We start from the raw sequence: 16,868 nt of genomic DNA on the forward strand, positions 1-16,868 counted from the left end.
GAGCTTTAGTGCCTGGGTGTTTTGTCCAGGTGGAGAGACAGGACGTCAGGACGGGACACACAAGCACCTGTCAAACAAAGTATGTAGAAGGCAACACAAAGCTGATATCACCTGCCCAGGTATACACTGGTTCTCGTCACACTACAGCTCACTGTCTCTCCTGCGGCTGTTCCTGCTCTCTCTGATGGAACAGGCTCATAATTATCAGCCTGTGGTCCGTCGTCTGTTTTGATGCACAAATATAAGATTATATTTTATATTTCTGAATCATTTTCTTACACATTGATTCACTCGAGTCTACAGCCTGCAATTGCTCTTAAAGTGGTTGGACGCGTATGAGCCAATCACAGCTTCCCAAATCAGCGTAAACAGACGGAGCAGTGTCTCAGCCCTGCTACAGCAGGTAGGACGCCAAGCCCATTTTCATCTCCATCATGTTAAAGTCAATATGTGTGTTTAAAGTTTTGTTCTCTTTGGCGGCACCTGATGGCGATAAAAGGCGTCTCAGGTAACCAGACGTCCACGGTCGGCTCCGGTTGTAACTCCTGATTTTCCTGGCTGACGGTCGCTTTCCTTTTCAGACTGTTTGCTTCATCTGAGCGTCGAGTTTGTTTCTTCTTCTTTGGATTTTCACTTCTTGTTGAAGTTGTATCTGTAGTCATCCATCTTTTCTTTGTTTGTTCAGCCATAGTAGATTACTGTTTACTCGCAACACTTGCAGAGAGCGGAAAAGCAGCCGCTTAGCTCCGCCTACCCTCTCTGGCAGACCAACCACTGCTGGCTGATGGAAAACGCGTCACTAACTGGGCGCCGCCACAGACACCCAGCCCATAATAATACTATATACTGCAGATGAAAGGCTTTCATCAGTGGGCCACAGGCTCAGTCACCATGTGTTACCTCATTCAGAGAGAGAGAGAGACTTACAGACGTTTATTTACATGAACATCTTGTGTGTGTGTGTGATGTTACATTATCATACAGTCTCTGACCCTGGATGCTTCTGATGAAGAACAACAGTTAACCCTTTCACTCTCTGTTCTCTGCAGGTATTTTGTTTTAGATATGTTTGATAGGAAACACAACATAACCATGCAAAGTGTTTAAAAATCACTTTATTTAGTGAAATTATTTCTTGTTTCACATTTTCACAGCGTTTTTCTTAAAACTATCTCAACCTCTCCTGACCTCCTGACCTCCTGACCTCCGTACCTTGAACAAATTCTGTCTAATTAAGGGACTTCCTGTACAGGTACATGGTCCCAGCCAGGTACTGCTCATTCTCCTTTTCTTTGTAGATTTTGGAAATATCCATCATGTAATTGTTCATCTCTCCTGTCGCTACACGAGTCCACAGAGCCTCCTCCTCCATCAGCTGCAGCTCTCGCTCCATAGACGTCTTGTATTTGTCTCCAGGCTCAGACTTTGGGTCCACTCTCGACATGCAGACGTAGCCGCCTGGAGGAAAGGACAGGTGTAATTATCCACATCATCTCCTCTGAGAGACTCAAAGAGGTTATATTAGAGTTCAGTGAAGCTTACAATCCCTGTGGGTCGGATCCACGATATTATCAATGTGCTATCGGTGTCTGCGGATTATGGCTTGAACATGACACATCGACATAACGTCATAAAACACTTCTTCATTCTGCCTAAACGCTCCGTGATGTTACAGACAGACAAATATGGCAGGTTGGACACAGTCTCAGTTTAAGAACTTTTCTTATATTGCTCAGTGAATGTGCACATTTTAAAAAGCTCTGTTATGATCTTATTACCTGCCAAAAGGGGAGAGGACAGACATATGCAGACATATTTACTTTAAAATGCAACAAACAATGTGAACAAAAAACCTACAAAGTCCAAAAATACAGAGAAACAAAAGAAATCACGAGTAACAACAAGATGATCAAGTGAGCAGCTGAGCGAGCGGGAAACACACAAAGGCAGGAAGTGGATCAACACGGGAGACCAGGTGACAAAGCCAAACAGGAAATGATTGCAACAATGAAACACCGAAGAAACACAAACTTAGCAACAAGAACAGGATTAAATCAAATACCAAGCCATGACCGAGACAGAATGCATTACATGCTAACCTGACAGCACGACAGTAAGAGCAGGCACGATCTCCACGACAGGGGACTCTTGATCAGGTGGATAAAAACGTGCGCCTGACATATCAGCAAAAAGTCCAGTATGGTGCATCTCATCCCGGGGCGAATTAAATCAACCATCAATACAAAACATCCGATCAGATTAATGCCAGCGTCAGTGTTTACACCAGAAAGGAAATGCAGACATGATTTCAGACGGAGCAGTTATCACGTGTAACAGTTCATCATCTGCGTGTTTGACTCTTTGTTAAACACACATTTTCAGCACAGCAGACAGTGGAGCAAACAGCGGCTCCGCTGTGCAGGCCAGGACCCCTCTGTCGTTGTGAGGGTTCATTTGACCGACAAAACAAAGCCTGCGCTCAACACGAGCTCATCGTTCAACTGAAACAGAGCGCACAGACGAGATGTTGGGGACTGAACCTGCGCATAAAAACCTGTGTGCTTCTTCTCTTCCATCAACATCAAACAGGTACGTCAGTGACACACATGAAGGGTAATCATTCATTCATTATTCTGCTCGGTTATACAACCTCCGTTCATGCTCAGGTGCGGCCTACCTGGTTTGGTGGCTTGCCAGAGCTCCCTGATGACGCTGACGGGAACATGCTCGTGACGTAAGGCCCCAACGATTAACACCACATCAAACACACCTGAAAGCAGAGAGGAGGAGGGGGAGGAGGCGTGAGGGTGCTCTGTCTGAAAGGCTGATCGAGTCCCAACAACACCAAACTCATGTGTTCACAATCCACCAGGTGGAGCTGTCCACCTGCTGGAGGTCAACACAGAAAGAAACTATGATGGACTAGTCTGACAGGAGGCGGACCCTAACCCTTGTCCCAGGATACTTCAGTCAAGAACAGGTGAACATTAGTGATGATTCTCTCCGTCGTGTCGTCCTGCATGAGAACCTTTGCTTCCTGCTTTCTCACAGTGTACACGCTTTGCTGCTTGCTCTCTGCATTGCTCACATTGTTTTGCTGATACCTAAAGTAACACAGACACAGCAAAGACATCTGTCCGACTGATTCACCACGACAAATACAGGAGGTTGCCGTACTCCAGGTGAAGATTTTTTTCACCTTCATGAGACTCCCCATAGCAACCAGTGTGTACGTTAGCTAAGTCTGGGGCTAACCAGAACACTGAAAATACCACTAATCATAGGACCAGAGGTCAACCTGGAGGTGTGTGGGACACAGCGATGTGACCTGCCGTACACAACTGCTGTCTGAGCTCAGTGTGAATGAGCAGCACTGTTATGAATGAGAAACAGGGACTAAAACCAACCTCACAAAAGAAATGTGACGTTAAGCGTGGCACACAGACGGAGGCCGAGGCGAACAGGGACGGAGAATCTGTGCCAGAGGTGAAGGAGAGAGATAAACAATCAAAGGATCGTCACATGCAGCTGAGTGCCATGGTCACTGATATGACTACACTGCTCTCCTGTCGAACCCCCCACGAGTCAAGCAAATGATTGTGCATGTGGGAGCAGCTGACGCCAGGAAACAGAACTCTTAAAACAAGATGTGTCTAAACTTTCTGAGACACTCGATCAGCTGCACATACAGTCATTCATCAGCGGGCCGCTCCCAACTACTGACAGAAGGATGAACACATTCAGCCGCCTGCTCTCACTGATGTACGTGGCTGTCGAATGCCTGTGAGTCTCAAGAATAAACTTCATTGATAACTTCAACCTGTCCTGGGAACGTGACGACCTCTTCAAAGGAAAGGGCGCCACCTAAACATGCATGGATCCTCGCTCTCGTCAGATCTCTAGTATCTATTCCCTCCCCTGCCTCACCTCTTAAATTCCCCAGCCACATGGAGGACTTGATGAAGTCTGGGATTAAAATGATCCACACCCGCAGCATTGCCAGGTCACGGGTATTGTTATCACCCTTACTTCAACTACCAACATCCCCCAGGCTAACGGGACCCCCAAAGCCCTCCAGGTGTCCTGTCCCTCCCTCCTCAACCCCCAAATTGGGCCACCGCCTCAGCCCACACCCAGACTATTGGCTTCTAAGTCCTTGAACAGTACCAGGGCATCTGCTATCAGTGTCTGCTGCTGCTACACCAAACCTGTCCCTGAGTGGCCTGAGGCCCGGGGTGAGAACATTCCTCACGAGTACAATAACTCCAGTTTCAAGGTAAAGATTAGATAAAGGGTGACCTCGTATCCTAGCCCCTGCTCCAACAAACCTAAAGCTAGCTGTGTTTAACATCAGGTCCCAGTGCAATAAGTCACGTCTAATCTCTGACTCTATGACCTCCTCCAAGCTTGACCTTGTGTCTCTAACAGAGGAGGGGGTGTCTGAGCCTTTTATGGGCACGGTTTCCTGTGGAAGAAGCTGGAGAACTGAAATGTTTTCCTGGTGTCCGGTACACCTCCTCATGCAGGCCTTGCTTCATCACATGGTTTCTGTGTTCTCTCTCACCTGTCTTTAACTCGTTCAGTGATCTACAGCTGTTGAAGAAAGATTCATTAATGAACCAAAATGCTTGTTATGGAAACCATCAATTTGAAACTTCCCAAGTATCTAATGTTAAGGTGACACAGCAGGTAACACACCGCACACTGGACTTCTATACTGTCTGTACACTGCACTAGTTTTAATGTTTATGCACTCACTAATATCCTGCACACCTGCACAGTTTTTAATCACACCTGTTGTACATATTTTGCATGATTAACATGTTTTTTATTCTTATTCTATTTAAGTCTGATGACTAAATACTCTGCCTGCCTTTTTACCTGACCACTCCGTGTTCAGTCGTGCATTTGAGACCTCGCCAGTCACTTCATTGGATGTGTCCGATGTGAGAGGTCAGAGTGTGTATGAAGTGTGTGTGTGTGTGTGTGTGTGTGTGGTGTACCAGTCTGTGCAGGCAGTGGTTGTGTTCCCAGTAAGGCCAGACTGAGGTACTGGTACAGGCCGGTCTTAGCAGCTAGTTCCAGCATGCCTTCACTGCCGTCCACTCCCACAAAGTGCCTGAAGCCCAGCTCAGACATCTGTACACACAAGAAGAGAGGAAGCGTGAACACTGACTCTGTGTCTGAGGAGAGCCAGACAGGTGAGTGAGAGGCAGCAGGGAACCACCTCACTGCAGGGAGCCAGACAGAAACATTTCAGGGATTATTTATAAAGGTACAAAGTCCAAACCAGGTAAGCTGACAATCAACAGGTGAGCAGGACAGCTCAGATAAGAGGTTCAGGAAGACTGACTGAGAGACTTAAACTGTACAATCAGATTTCTTCTAAACGTAAAACAATCGTTTAGTTCTGTCATCCAAAAATCCCTGATGTTTACTCTAAAGAAAGAAATGTTTTTCTCACCAGTTTGGCGACCAGTCCAGATCCACAGGCCACGTCCAGAACCCGAGCGTCCTCACGGCTCCCAGGGAAGTTTGCATTCAGGAAATCCACCACCAGTTGTGGAGCCCTGTAGTTAATCATCTCTGAGTCCTGTTCATGTAACATGATAAAGTTTTTACAGACGTGTTTTCATGTTGCATCATCTTTAAGAATCAGACAAACTGTGATCATTTCACTGCTTCACCTCTGATCAGCTAACGACCACCTGGAGCCAAAACCTGGAGGGACACGTGACGACATGTCACACATGGTCGCCCATTAGCTAATGACAGCTAACCTTTCTGTTAGCTAAGAGTTTACACCTTCCTGTTGTATCTTGTAACTTTATCAAACTGTAATGTTAGCTTGAAAATGGTTGAATGCTAACATCGTTAGCTAGGAATTACTTTTGAGGAGTAATGTTATGTTAGGAACGTTAGAACGCTAACATTAGCTGTTTTCTATTAGCAGCTAATGAGCTATTAAATATCAATGCTTGGATTTCAGCAAACGATCGATCGGTTAAAGACGGAGTGATGACGTTTGTCAGATTTCTTACGTTTAGGAGATTTGAGAAACAGAGTAGAGGAGCAGCCTAAAGTCTTATAATAACATTTTAAAGATGGCCGCCATGTGAATATGGTGAATTGTTGTCAGAGCTGTATCTGTGTTGATGATCAAAATGTGGCTTTAAGCAGATCATTACACACCCTCTAAACATGATGTGTACCGCTCAGAGAGACATCAGGGTGAGAGAGCTCGTGGCACTGAGCGGGGTTTATTAAGTCGTACACTTAAAGTCTCCATCAGATGTGATGAGATTTTGACCTCTGACCTGCTCGTAAGTCTGGGCCCAGCGGCCGTAGAAGTTCGTCGTCTGCTGTGAGTCGAAGCCGTCCCAGCACTGAAGGAAGGTCTTCACATCGTCCACATTCCTGCTGCCGCCTGACATGATGAGGGAGGACTTCCAACCTGCAGGACAGGAGGCACATGTTCCTAACATGACACACGCTGACAGGTAGAGGTTACTAAAGTTCAACTTCATTTGTACCTGAAGGTCACTGTTTATACTATTATACACATATGAAATCAAACTCAGCAGCTCCATCTCAATCTGTGTCCCTCTCTCTGGACAGAGCCAGACAGGAAGTGTTCAGGCCGCCTGTCACATGTTTTTATACGAGCAGAAGAGTGAGCGAAACAAACCAGCTGGAGGGAGCTCTCTTTCCTCACCTGGACGTCCTGTCACTGGAACTGCTGCACACGCTGTGGAGGACAGCAAAGGTGGAGGATCACACACACACACACACACACACACACACACACACACACACACACACACACACACAGTTCCTGTCACTGTCCCTCACTTAGCTTCCAGCCTGCCTTGAACCAGCTCTTTGTGCCTTTGCCTCACATCTGCCTCCTCCACGGCTGCACACACTGTACTCATGGCCGTTAGGGGGGATGGGCCTTTCCACCCAGGGCCCTAATGGGGGGAGGGCCCTCCATGGGCCTGAAGGGACCACAGAGTTTTTGTTCATAGTTTTCTCTTCTCTCTAAGTTATTACTGACATGATTCGGTGAAAACTGGCTGAATGTATAAACACAGAATCTTTGTCTCTGTAGAAAAAGCGTGGAGTCTCTCTCTGGGGCCCCTCACCCCTCCCTTGTCCGCTGAATGGTTCAGTCCACCCCCGCACTCACACTCACCTTGCAACCCAGGAAAAGGAATATCAGCAGTCAGGGCCTTGAGGTGTCGGGGGAGCCTGTGGAGAGAGTCAGGGTCTTTAAGTGTCTTGGTGTTTGATGGATGAAAAGTTGACGTTCAAAGAACATGTTTGTAAAATGTAAGTAAATTCATATCCTGAGGTGCAGATAGGAACATGATGCTGATGATAAGAACGGTTTGTGATGATGGATGCCGTGCATATGGTTCAGCAGCTCAGTCTACACTGGGTAAGTTAGATGTGGTTCTGTTCTGTGGCTGTTGGTGGAAACGGGAGGCTCCACTAAAGCTGCGGCGTGCAAAATTGGCTTTAAATTGGTGGTTTAGGTTAAATCTAAAAGTTTTGGGGCAGCTCTTCCATCAAGCTCGTTGCTGAGAGAATGTTGGGAGATGGAGGAGACTGGATTAAATGAAAGGGAAGTATCAGCCTCCGTATGCTGGCCACCTATTCCACACTGGCTGTGGCCGGAGCCGGATGTCGACTTGTCCATTAAAAAGTCAAAGGAGGGACGTAGTTGACGTAGTTGTGGAAATATTAATGCCCGTTTTTAAACTGGAGAGGGGGGGTTGTAGTGTGGGTTTCTTGTGGATGCCGACACATGTTGGGGTTGAGGGGAATGAGGTTGCAGATAGAGTTGCTAGGGCAAGTGTAGGAGGGGATAGGGTGGAGATGGAGGTGTCTTTTGGCAGACTGGAGTGTCGCAGCATCATCAGTGAAAGGCTGAATGGCAGCAGGAGTGGGGTTCAGACAACAGAGGGAGGAAACTGTACAACATTATTCCATCAGCTGGTGCTGGGAACAGAGTCAGTATCCCACAGAGAGATGACATCAAGATGACAAGACTGAGACTGGGACACTGTGGACTAGCCAGTGGCTTGGCACCAGTGGGGGAACACAGCGGTGGCTGCTGTGATCATTGTGGAGTCCCTCACATTGTGATACACTGTCCACTTTATGCAGGAGGAAGGAGGGAGCTATTCATTGCACTTACCAAAGAGAACAATACTAGGAGATGGAGTTCAGAGAGAAAGAGAGAGCCAATGCAGTAATATGCTTCCTGAAAACACTCCGGTCTATACCCCAGAATAAGGCCTAATTAAAGTGTCAGAGTGACTACCGTCTCCACACTGGTGGGAGGCAGCAATGCACACAACGTGCCGAGTCTGCCGGAAATAAAAGAAGAAGAAGAAGCAGAAGAAGAAGCACCAAAAGATGCTAAGGCAGGTCTGCCCCGGAGGAGACGACCAGAGAGAAAAACAGGGAAACGACTTGAACCGGTTTGTGTCCAAAGAAAGGGGAGCTGTTTCAGCTCATGTCAGCAGGGATCCAGCTTGGATCAGATTTACGGTTTATATAGTGACTGAGTATGACTTAGTGTGTTATCGAGGTAACTTCAGGGTTAACTCCGAGTTCTCAGTGCTACGAAGGACGAAGGTGGTTCACTGATTTTCTGGGTAGATCACCATGGTAACTGATGCTTAACACCTGACCTGCTTCGGAGCAGGTGATGTTGGAGATCCACCTGAACTGAACACCACCTACTGACCAATCAGGTCTCTTGATTCAGGAGCTCTGTGAGCAGATGGTGAGAGGGAGGAGGACTTAAAAAAATGCAGCCTTATGTGAGAGTATGAGAACAATTTGTGGTCGCCTGTGTGAGAATGAGTCCAGGTAAGAAGCAGATGAGTGGGTGGGTGTCTCTGCAGTGAGGGGAGCAGGTTCATCCCGACTGTCGTCTTCAGTCTGCCTCAGGGTCTTTATGTTACGCAGCTAAGGTGGAGGGGGTGGAAACATACAAACACCTGGGTGTTCACCTCAATAACAAATTGGACTGGTCACACAACACAGACGTCCTGTACAAGAAGGGCCAAAGTCGTCTGCACCTGCTGAGGAGACTGAGGTCCTTTGGGGTGTGCAGGACTCTGTAGTGGTGTTTGCAGTCTTTTATGCAGTGGTCTACTGGGGAGGAGGGAGCACAGAGAGGGACAGGAAGAGACTGACAGGTCAGGAGGGCCAGTTCTGTCCTGGACTGTCCTCTGGACTCCATCTCCAACCCCTCTCACCCCCTGCATGAGACTGTGGGGGCCTTAAGCAGCTCCTTCAGCAGCAGACTGAGACACAGTGTAATAACAGTGTAATAACTGTATAAAAACAGTGTAATAACAGTATAAGAAACAGTGTAATAACAGTATAAAAACAGTGTAATAACAGTGTAATAACAGTATAAAAACAGTGTAATAACAGTATAAAAAAAGTGTAATAACAGTAATAACAGTATAAAAACAGTGTAATAACAGTGTAATAATAGAATAAAAAAACAGTGTAATAACAGTGTAATAATAGAATAAAAAACAGTGTAATAACAGTAATAACAGTATAAAACAGTGTAATAACAGTGTAATAACAGTATAAAAAAAGTGTAATAACAGTAATAACAGTATAAAAACAGTGTAATAACAGTGTAATAATAGAATAAAAAACAGTGTAATAACAGTAATAACAGTGTAAAAACAGTATTATATATTATATTATAATTATATTACATCTGTGTTCCAAACCACACTACGTTAAATATAAACTGTAATATACCATACTGTATTTATTGCCACTTTCCTTAGACCTCATAGCATACTGTCTTATCAATTCCCTCTAAAAAGTTGCTGCTATTACCGATAACATGTCACTTTATCTTGTCATTTAGTCGTACTTATATAACAGCTGTATTTACTTACTCACTCATTTTTAGCAGGGTGCTCTACAGCTGCAAGAGTCTGTTTAGAAAGATGGCCGACATGACAGCGCCCCTAAAATGAACATCTCTACTGCCCCCTGCTGGCTGGCTGCAGCATAGGTCATAAAGCCTCAAATTTTGGCTTTACCGTTGTAAACAGAGGAGGTGAGACACGTCGTCCATCTTTAGATACAGTCAGTGGTTCAGATCCAACAGAGCTGAAGTAGAGTTTCTGTCCACTGATCTGCTGACTGCTGGCTAACTGACAGCTAACTGTTAGCATGCTGACAGGTTGGGTCAGTACAGGTGGTGCTTTGTTGATTTGTCCTTATATTTAATTGTGCTAATGCAGTGGAAACTTACAAGGGACAGAGACAGAGAGGAGTGAAGGTGTGCAGCTTCATAGAAGGTCAATGAGGAAGCAAAGGAGCAGTGAAGACAGAGATCAGACATCACAGTTATTCAAGTTATTAAACAATCGTTAAGATTTTAATTTAAAACCAGCTTCAATCTGAATTTAAATAACTAAATAATACACTTCCTGTTCAAATCGTTTCCTCTATCAGCTGCAGCAGTTTATGTACATACAAGTACAATTCCTGTTGATTACCTAACACTGTGGTGACGCAGAACAGGGGGCGGGGCCTCCACTCCCGCGAGGACCAGTCTACTGAAGAGGATGATGGAGTGATGTCTCACTCTGCTCGCCTTTTTAGGAAACCAAAGCTGGCGCGGTCTGATGTTTTCCTTATATTTGTAATCCAAGTACATCAGATAGCTTTTAATTCAAGGACAAATAAAAACCATGTTCAACTACAGTAAATGGATTATTCACCACAAAGACATTTGCGCAAGTGCAGAAAAACAATATGTAGACCATAAGGAAAGAACAAACGGACACATCATCGTCAAATACATGTGTATATATATATATGTATGTATGTATGTATGTTTGTATGTATTGAACTATCTTAGCAAAAAACAAAAAACCGATCCGATTAACTGGATCAGAAAGCTAGAAACAATAAGAAATTATCATCCTGACTTAATATGTTTTCTGTCCATCCTCTTAAATAGAGGATCTTTGTCCAGTCTCATCGCGAGCTCCTCCGCGCAGCCTCCCTGCATCCTCGCGCGAGCATCACTGTGCACCGAGCCGAGCAGCGAAGAGACAGCGACCCACCGAGCGGACGACGGCTCCGTCAGCGGACATATGCAGACTTTACCCCCCGGATCGACGGCTTGTTTTCGGTGATTTCCTGCTCGTCGCCTCTCTATGGATGTGAAGTAAACGCGGGCGGTCGTCAGTCGGTGTCTTCTCCATCTCTGTGCTCTTCTCCCCGCTCCGTCAGCACCGCATCCTGCCCTCATCCACAAAATGGCGGACATGATCGAGCTGGGACCCGCCTACGGTGAGAGCCAGGCCCGTTCTGCTTCATCTCATCGCTGTTTACCGTTAAAATAGCTCATCAAAAAGACTCGGTCTGCTTCTATGATGATTTTACATTGTTTCATAACCTATTTACCAGCTTTATTACACCTAAATGTCCTGTGTCATCCTGACGTGTTGTCTACACCCAGTGAATGAAGCGTTGTGATGCCCCCAGTTATTGTTTTATTTTATTCCGACCTTTCTCCGTTTAAATCCCAAAATAAGATGATTTTCTTTCTCTCAGATTTACACTCATGATCATTATTGATATTTGAATCTCTTTAACCGGGATTGTGTCACCGCAGAGAGGCCGGGATCGATGGATATCATGACATGTTAACCCCTTTTATTCCTGAAAATGAAGGTTAGTACAGAGTTCAGAGGGCGTGTTCAGTGTCACGTTATCGAAAAGCTGTGATGAATCTGAACCAGAAAAAATAACATCATCCAGATAGACGCGTCAAACAGGGCGGTCTCGTGCTCCTACGCACCGTCTACCTCGCTCTCGTGGGCCTCAGTATGCGTGCGCGTGCCACTCGGGCTGGGTAGGGGTGACGTCATGTCTGTATATTGATGGGAAGCTGTAAACACTCTGCACTGATCAAACAATAAATCGATTAATTATATAGTGGATTGATTATATATGATGAATCAATCATCCCCAACTCAAGCTGATAATGTTTTTATAGATCTGCCTGAAAAGGAAAACAGTCTCTGATCAATTTCATCCTACTGAATGAACCTGTCACACACACACACACACACACACACACACACACACACACACACACGTGCTGTCACATGATATAGAGATAACCTTATGTCGTGTGTAAACAGTTTATATCAGGGTCTCTGATCATTTGATATCCAATAATCTTGAGTCCTGTCGCATCGTTGGCTCTTAATCTGTGTTAAATTGATATTTTAAATGATACAGTGTTTAACGACGTCTCTGTGGACGTTGTTCACCTTTGTTAATACTGACGAGCTCGTTAAAGGAGACAACACAACAACATCCAGTCAATCAGGAAACAACAGAAAATAACACAAAGACCGCGAACCCTAAAATGTCCCAATCAATGGAATTAGATCATTTACATGTGGGTAAGATACAGTGAAGTAAAAAGACACGACATGTTGTAAGTGGTGTAGCAAATTGTAATAAATTAACAAAAGTTAAAATGTAAAATACATAGAATAAGTGTAAGAGCTACAGGTTGAGGTTAAAGGTCGAGTTTTGACTCTGTTTCATAAGCAGCACAAAGGTCAGAAGTCTCTCTTTGTTTAAACCCGTACCATCAGCAGCTTCATCAAGTACTCAGATATAAATATCATTAGTTACAGCTCTGCAGAGAAACCAGTGACTTACAGAAGGTTATTATACTAATATAATAAAATACAGGTTTGAACACTAAAATGTTCATAAAACACAATTAATAAAGGTGACAATAAATACGTATAAACATAAGATCTGTGTTGGAGTTTAATCTTTTTCTTTCTCAGATTTAAGATATTTTCTTAAACTAACATAAAAACTTTATTGATCTGCAGGAGGAAACACAGACAGAGCACAGAGGGAGGAACAGGAAACTAATGGCTGTAAAATATATTGATAAATAACAGCTCAGTCTGCAGATACACACTGTGTTTCTTCTTCCGTGAATCTGATGCAGCTCCAGCAGACAGTCAGATGCAGCTCCAGCAGACAGTCAGATGCAGCTCCAGCAGACAGTCAGATGCAGCTCCAGTAGCAGACAGTCAGATGCAGCTCCAGCAGACAGTCAGATGCAGCTCCAGCAGACAGTCAGATGCAGCTCCAGCAGACAGTCAGATGCAGCTCCAGCAGACAGTCAGATGCAGCTCCAGCAGACAGTCAGATGCAGCTCCAGCAGCAGACAGTCAGATGCAGCTCCAGCAGACAGTTAGATGCAGCTCCAGCAGACAGTCAGATGCAGCTCCAGCAGCAGACAGTCAGATGCAGCTCCAGCAGCAGACAGTCAGATGCAGCTCCAGCAGCAGACAGTCAGATGCAGCTCCAGCAGACAGTCAGATGCAGCTCCAGCAGCAGACAGTCAGATGCAGCAGACAGTCAGATGCAGCTCCAGCAGACAGTCAGATGCAGCAGACAGTCAGATGCAGCAGACAGTCAGATGCAGCAGACAGTCAGATGCAGCTCCAGCAGACAGTCAGATGCAGCTCCAGCAGACAGTCAGATGCAGCTCCAGCAGCAGACAGTCAGATGCAGCTCCAGCAGCAGACAGTCAGATGCAGCTCCAGCAGACAGTCAGATGCAGCAGACAGTCAGATGCAGCTCCAGCAGCAGACAGTCAGATGCAGCTCCAGCAGACAGTCAGATGCAGCAGACAGTCAGATGCAGCTCCAGCAGCAGACAGTCTGCACGTCAGCACTAAAGATGGATTATAATCATGTTAACTAAACGGTCAGTGTGACAGATGAATTCACAACATGTATCTATCTGTGGAGGCGTCAGTGAGGACAGAACAGCAGCTGTGGACGTGCGACAGCATCACAGCTCGTCACTGTACGACTGTGACGATCGCTCATTAATCATTATAAAGATGAATGATATTAATGATGTAAACCGTCACCTGCAGACAGACACAGCTTCATGTTAGAAACTGTCAGGTCAGGTTAGTATCTATCTGTATGTGTTGCTGTGTGCAGTGTGCAGGAGCAGAGTCTGAGCGTGGTTATTGTTGAGGTGACGGAGAGACTCAGTGATTCACCTGCAGAGACTACAACACACCTGTTCATGTTTGTCTCCCTGTCAGCCTGACCACTGATTCCAGACCTGCTGTCTTCCTGTAAGAACTGCCTGTATTCTCCAACCATTAAATCTCAGTGTATAACGGAGCCTCCTGCAGCTGACCGGTAAAATCCTCTTAGATACCTGAAGCTCAGGCTGCAGGCTGCAGGCTGCAGGCAGCCAGCTGCAGGCTGCAGGCTGCAGGCAGCCAGCTGCTAGAAAACAGAATGAACTGATTTATTCTCTGACTTCTCGATCACATTCAGAGTTTAATACACAGCTTGTCTACACTCTGCTTTAATCTCATTCAGTCTGTGGAGAAAGTTGTACAAACAGCTTTTGGTTTCGCCCATTCTACATTCCTACAACACCCAGCATGCATTGTGCCTCTGAAAGGAGCGGCCCAGCGAGAGACGCTGGAGTGAAATACTACCGCTTCTCTGCAGGCGACGGCTCAGAGCGGGACAGAATGCTAAATGGACTGTACTTATAAAGCGCTTCTCTAGTCTCTGCGACCACTCAAAGCTGCTTTTACACTACATGTCACATTCACACATTCACCCATGATGGCAGAGGCTGCTACGTAAAGTGCCCAACTGTCAATCAGTCATCACATTCCCATACCCGTTAGCTATGCCACCGGGAGCAATTCGGGGTTCAGTGTGTTGCCCAAGGACACTTCGACATGTAGACTGAGGGAGCTGGGGATCGAACCTCCGACCTTCCGATTGAAAGACGACCGACTCTACCACTGAGCCACAGCCGCCCCTGAATCTGAAACACGAGGAGAACGATCGGTGGATCGTCTGAAACATCTTCAGTCTGCAGTCGACATTTCCAACCTGACGATTCTGAACGAGACGTGACATCGGAGGCGGCGTCCGACATTGTGGAAGTGTAGTTTAGCGAGCTCGCTGGCCTCCTCTTTTTCCACCATAATGGCATTCGCTCCTCATCACAGCATGATGATAATAGCATGAGGTTGAAAATTGGCAAACTAGCCCTTTAAGAAATTGTGAAAAAAAATTCCAAAGTGACGACTGAGTGAGTTGTTTCAGAAGTGACTTCCTGTTGACTCTCACCCAGGATAGAAAGACAGGAAACTTTATGTGATACGTAGTGTTTCTGTCAGTTTGTCCTGAATGTAACTCAGCTCAGAGAGTGTGTGTGTGTGCGTGCGTGCGTGTGCGTGTGTGTGTGTGTGTGTGTGTGTTGCTAGGCAGCGAGCTCTTTCAGCTCTTTCCAAAACATGACATCAGCTGGAGTCTGCACGGACACTGACAACAACAGGAAGTGAAGCTGTTAGTTTGCTAGTTGGTTTGATGGACAGAATGGGAGGCATGCTAGTTTATGATCAGCCGCTCGCTCTTTAAGATGTGTGTGATCTTTGACCTCTCTTTTAAAACTGTTCTCAGGGTTTTAAAAAAGACAATTACAAAGTGTCCAAAGCGACGCACATCTGAGAGTTTATACAACACATGCAACGATCGAGACAGGAGGGGGCGGAGTCAGGAAGAGCCGACACACAGCCTCAGGTGCTGACAGTGAGCAGGGGGTCATCAACATCAACAAAGTCCATATAGTCATCATCATGAATGAAAGGTGAAAGGGACTCTGCGGACCGAAGGGACTGACCTTCCTTTGCTTCTAACAAGTGAATGCAGCGCTCAGCAGTCAGGTGACAGGCTTCTTGCAATTATCAAATACAGTTACAGCTCGGCTAAAACCAAGAGCTGGGTGATGCTGCACAAAACGTGATGCTCATTGTCTTAGTGTGTTACAGCACAGCTGAAGCTGTATGAAGCCAGGATGTGCATACTGTTTGTGCTGTACAGGTAGAACATGACCAGCTGAGTTATCTGTGTGAGGAGGCTGCAGGTGGAGCTGCAGCTGTCACAGAGACACAAGAAGACAGGCCAGTTCAACCTTAACTGCAAAAACACAGCCCATAATAACCCCTGAGCAGTGTGTGCGTGTGTGTGTGTGTGTGTGTGTGCGTGCCCCCCTCATGGGACAGATTAGATCAGGACAACAATGCTCCTCTGTACGCAGCGAACAAAGACCTCCACAGACTCCTCCTGCTGCTGCTTCACCCCGCCCTTCTCTCACAATCTACCCCCCACCTCCTCCTCCTCCTCCTCACACACACCTCAGGATCACCGACACGACACCACTCTGTTTTTAAAGGTGATGTCACTGTGTTAAAAGGATGATGTCATCCTCCCTGAGTCAGCACGGACCCTGACTCTTGTCTCTGAGTAGCCCCAGCAGCCTCAGCCAGTTGCATTGTGGGAGATTTCCCCTCTGCTGAACAGATTTAGATTCTGTCTAAAGAGAATCACTGTGGTGTATCATCGTCCTCCATGTTGGTATTACAGGCGAACTGTGAGTTACACAAACTGAGGTGTGACCTGAACGCAGCACGGTTACATGGTTATGACAGAAACAAGCAGTTTCACGTGTCACAAAGAATATGAGTCGTGTGTCACATAAACATGTCCGGTTGTTAAATCTCAGTGTGTTCCTGTTCTAACACCTCCCCCCCCCCCCCCCCCCTCTGTGTCTCAGCCATGTCCCCGGTCCTGGCGGGCTTCCTGGGGGCCGGTGTTCTGGTCCTGGTGGTGGTGGTTCTGGTTCTGCTCTGGTCTTTCTGTCAGCGCCGTTACCTGCGCATCTCTGGACGCTACAAGCTGCACGGCGACCGTTACTGTGATGCCGAAGACCCC

The 16,868-nt window shown here is 46.2% G+C and overlaps 2 protein-coding genes across 2 annotated transcripts in view; one reads left to right on the top strand and one right to left on the bottom strand.

Annotated features, from left to right (window-relative positions):
* Positions 1-1,228: 1,228 nt before the first annotated feature.
* On the bottom strand, positions 1,229-9,259 carry LOC138606701 (methyltransferase-like protein 27). Its single transcript, XM_069679123.1, has 7 exons — positions 9,096-9,259; positions 7,196-7,251; positions 6,318-6,454; positions 5,465-5,593; positions 5,004-5,139; positions 2,678-2,770; positions 1,229-1,458 (listed from the first exon to the last, which is right to left on the bottom strand). Exons 1-7 carry the CDS (start codon positions 9,257-9,259, stop codon positions 1,229-1,231), a joined length of 945 nt encoding a protein of 314 aa, XP_069535224.1.
* A 1,843-nt stretch (positions 9,260-11,102) lies between these two features.
* LOC138606724 (synaptotagmin-11-like) overlaps positions 11,103-16,868 on the top strand; it is a 12,366-nt gene continuing 6,600 nt past the window's right edge. The window contains exons 1-2 of the mRNA XM_069679153.1: positions 11,103-11,355; positions 16,711-16,868. The exon at positions 16,711-16,868 is cut by the window's right edge and continues 777 nt beyond it. Of these exons, the coding sequence (XP_069535254.1) occupies positions 11,322-11,355; positions 16,711-16,868 (192 nt within the window). The 5' untranslated portion in view covers positions 11,103-11,321. The remainder of the gene's footprint in view (positions 11,356-16,710) is intronic.

Source organism: Semicossyphus pulcher, unplaced genomic scaffold (assembly GCF_022749685.1).
Source record: "Semicossyphus pulcher isolate SPU_LCO1_2020_fin unplaced genomic scaffold, fSemPul1.0.p SCAF_30, whole genome shotgun sequence".
NCBI lineage: Eukaryota > Metazoa > Chordata > Actinopteri > Labriformes > Labridae > Semicossyphus > Semicossyphus pulcher.

What these genes read in the sequence shown, in the direction of transcription:
- LOC138606701 (XM_069679123.1), bottom strand. Translation starts at nt 9,259, where the DNA reads ATGGAGTCCAGAGGACAGTCCAGGACAGAACTGGCCCTCCTGACCTGT. An exon ending in GGGCCCAGACTTACGAGCAG is followed by an intron (nt 5,594 to 6,317) that starts GTCAGAGGTCAA and finishes TTACATGAACAG; the next exon opens with GACTCAGAGATGATTAACTA. An exon ending in CTGGACTGGTCGCCAAACTG is followed by an intron (nt 5,140 to 5,464) that starts GTGAGAAAAACA and finishes TTGTGTGTACAG; the next exon opens with ATGTCTGAGCTGGGCTTCAG.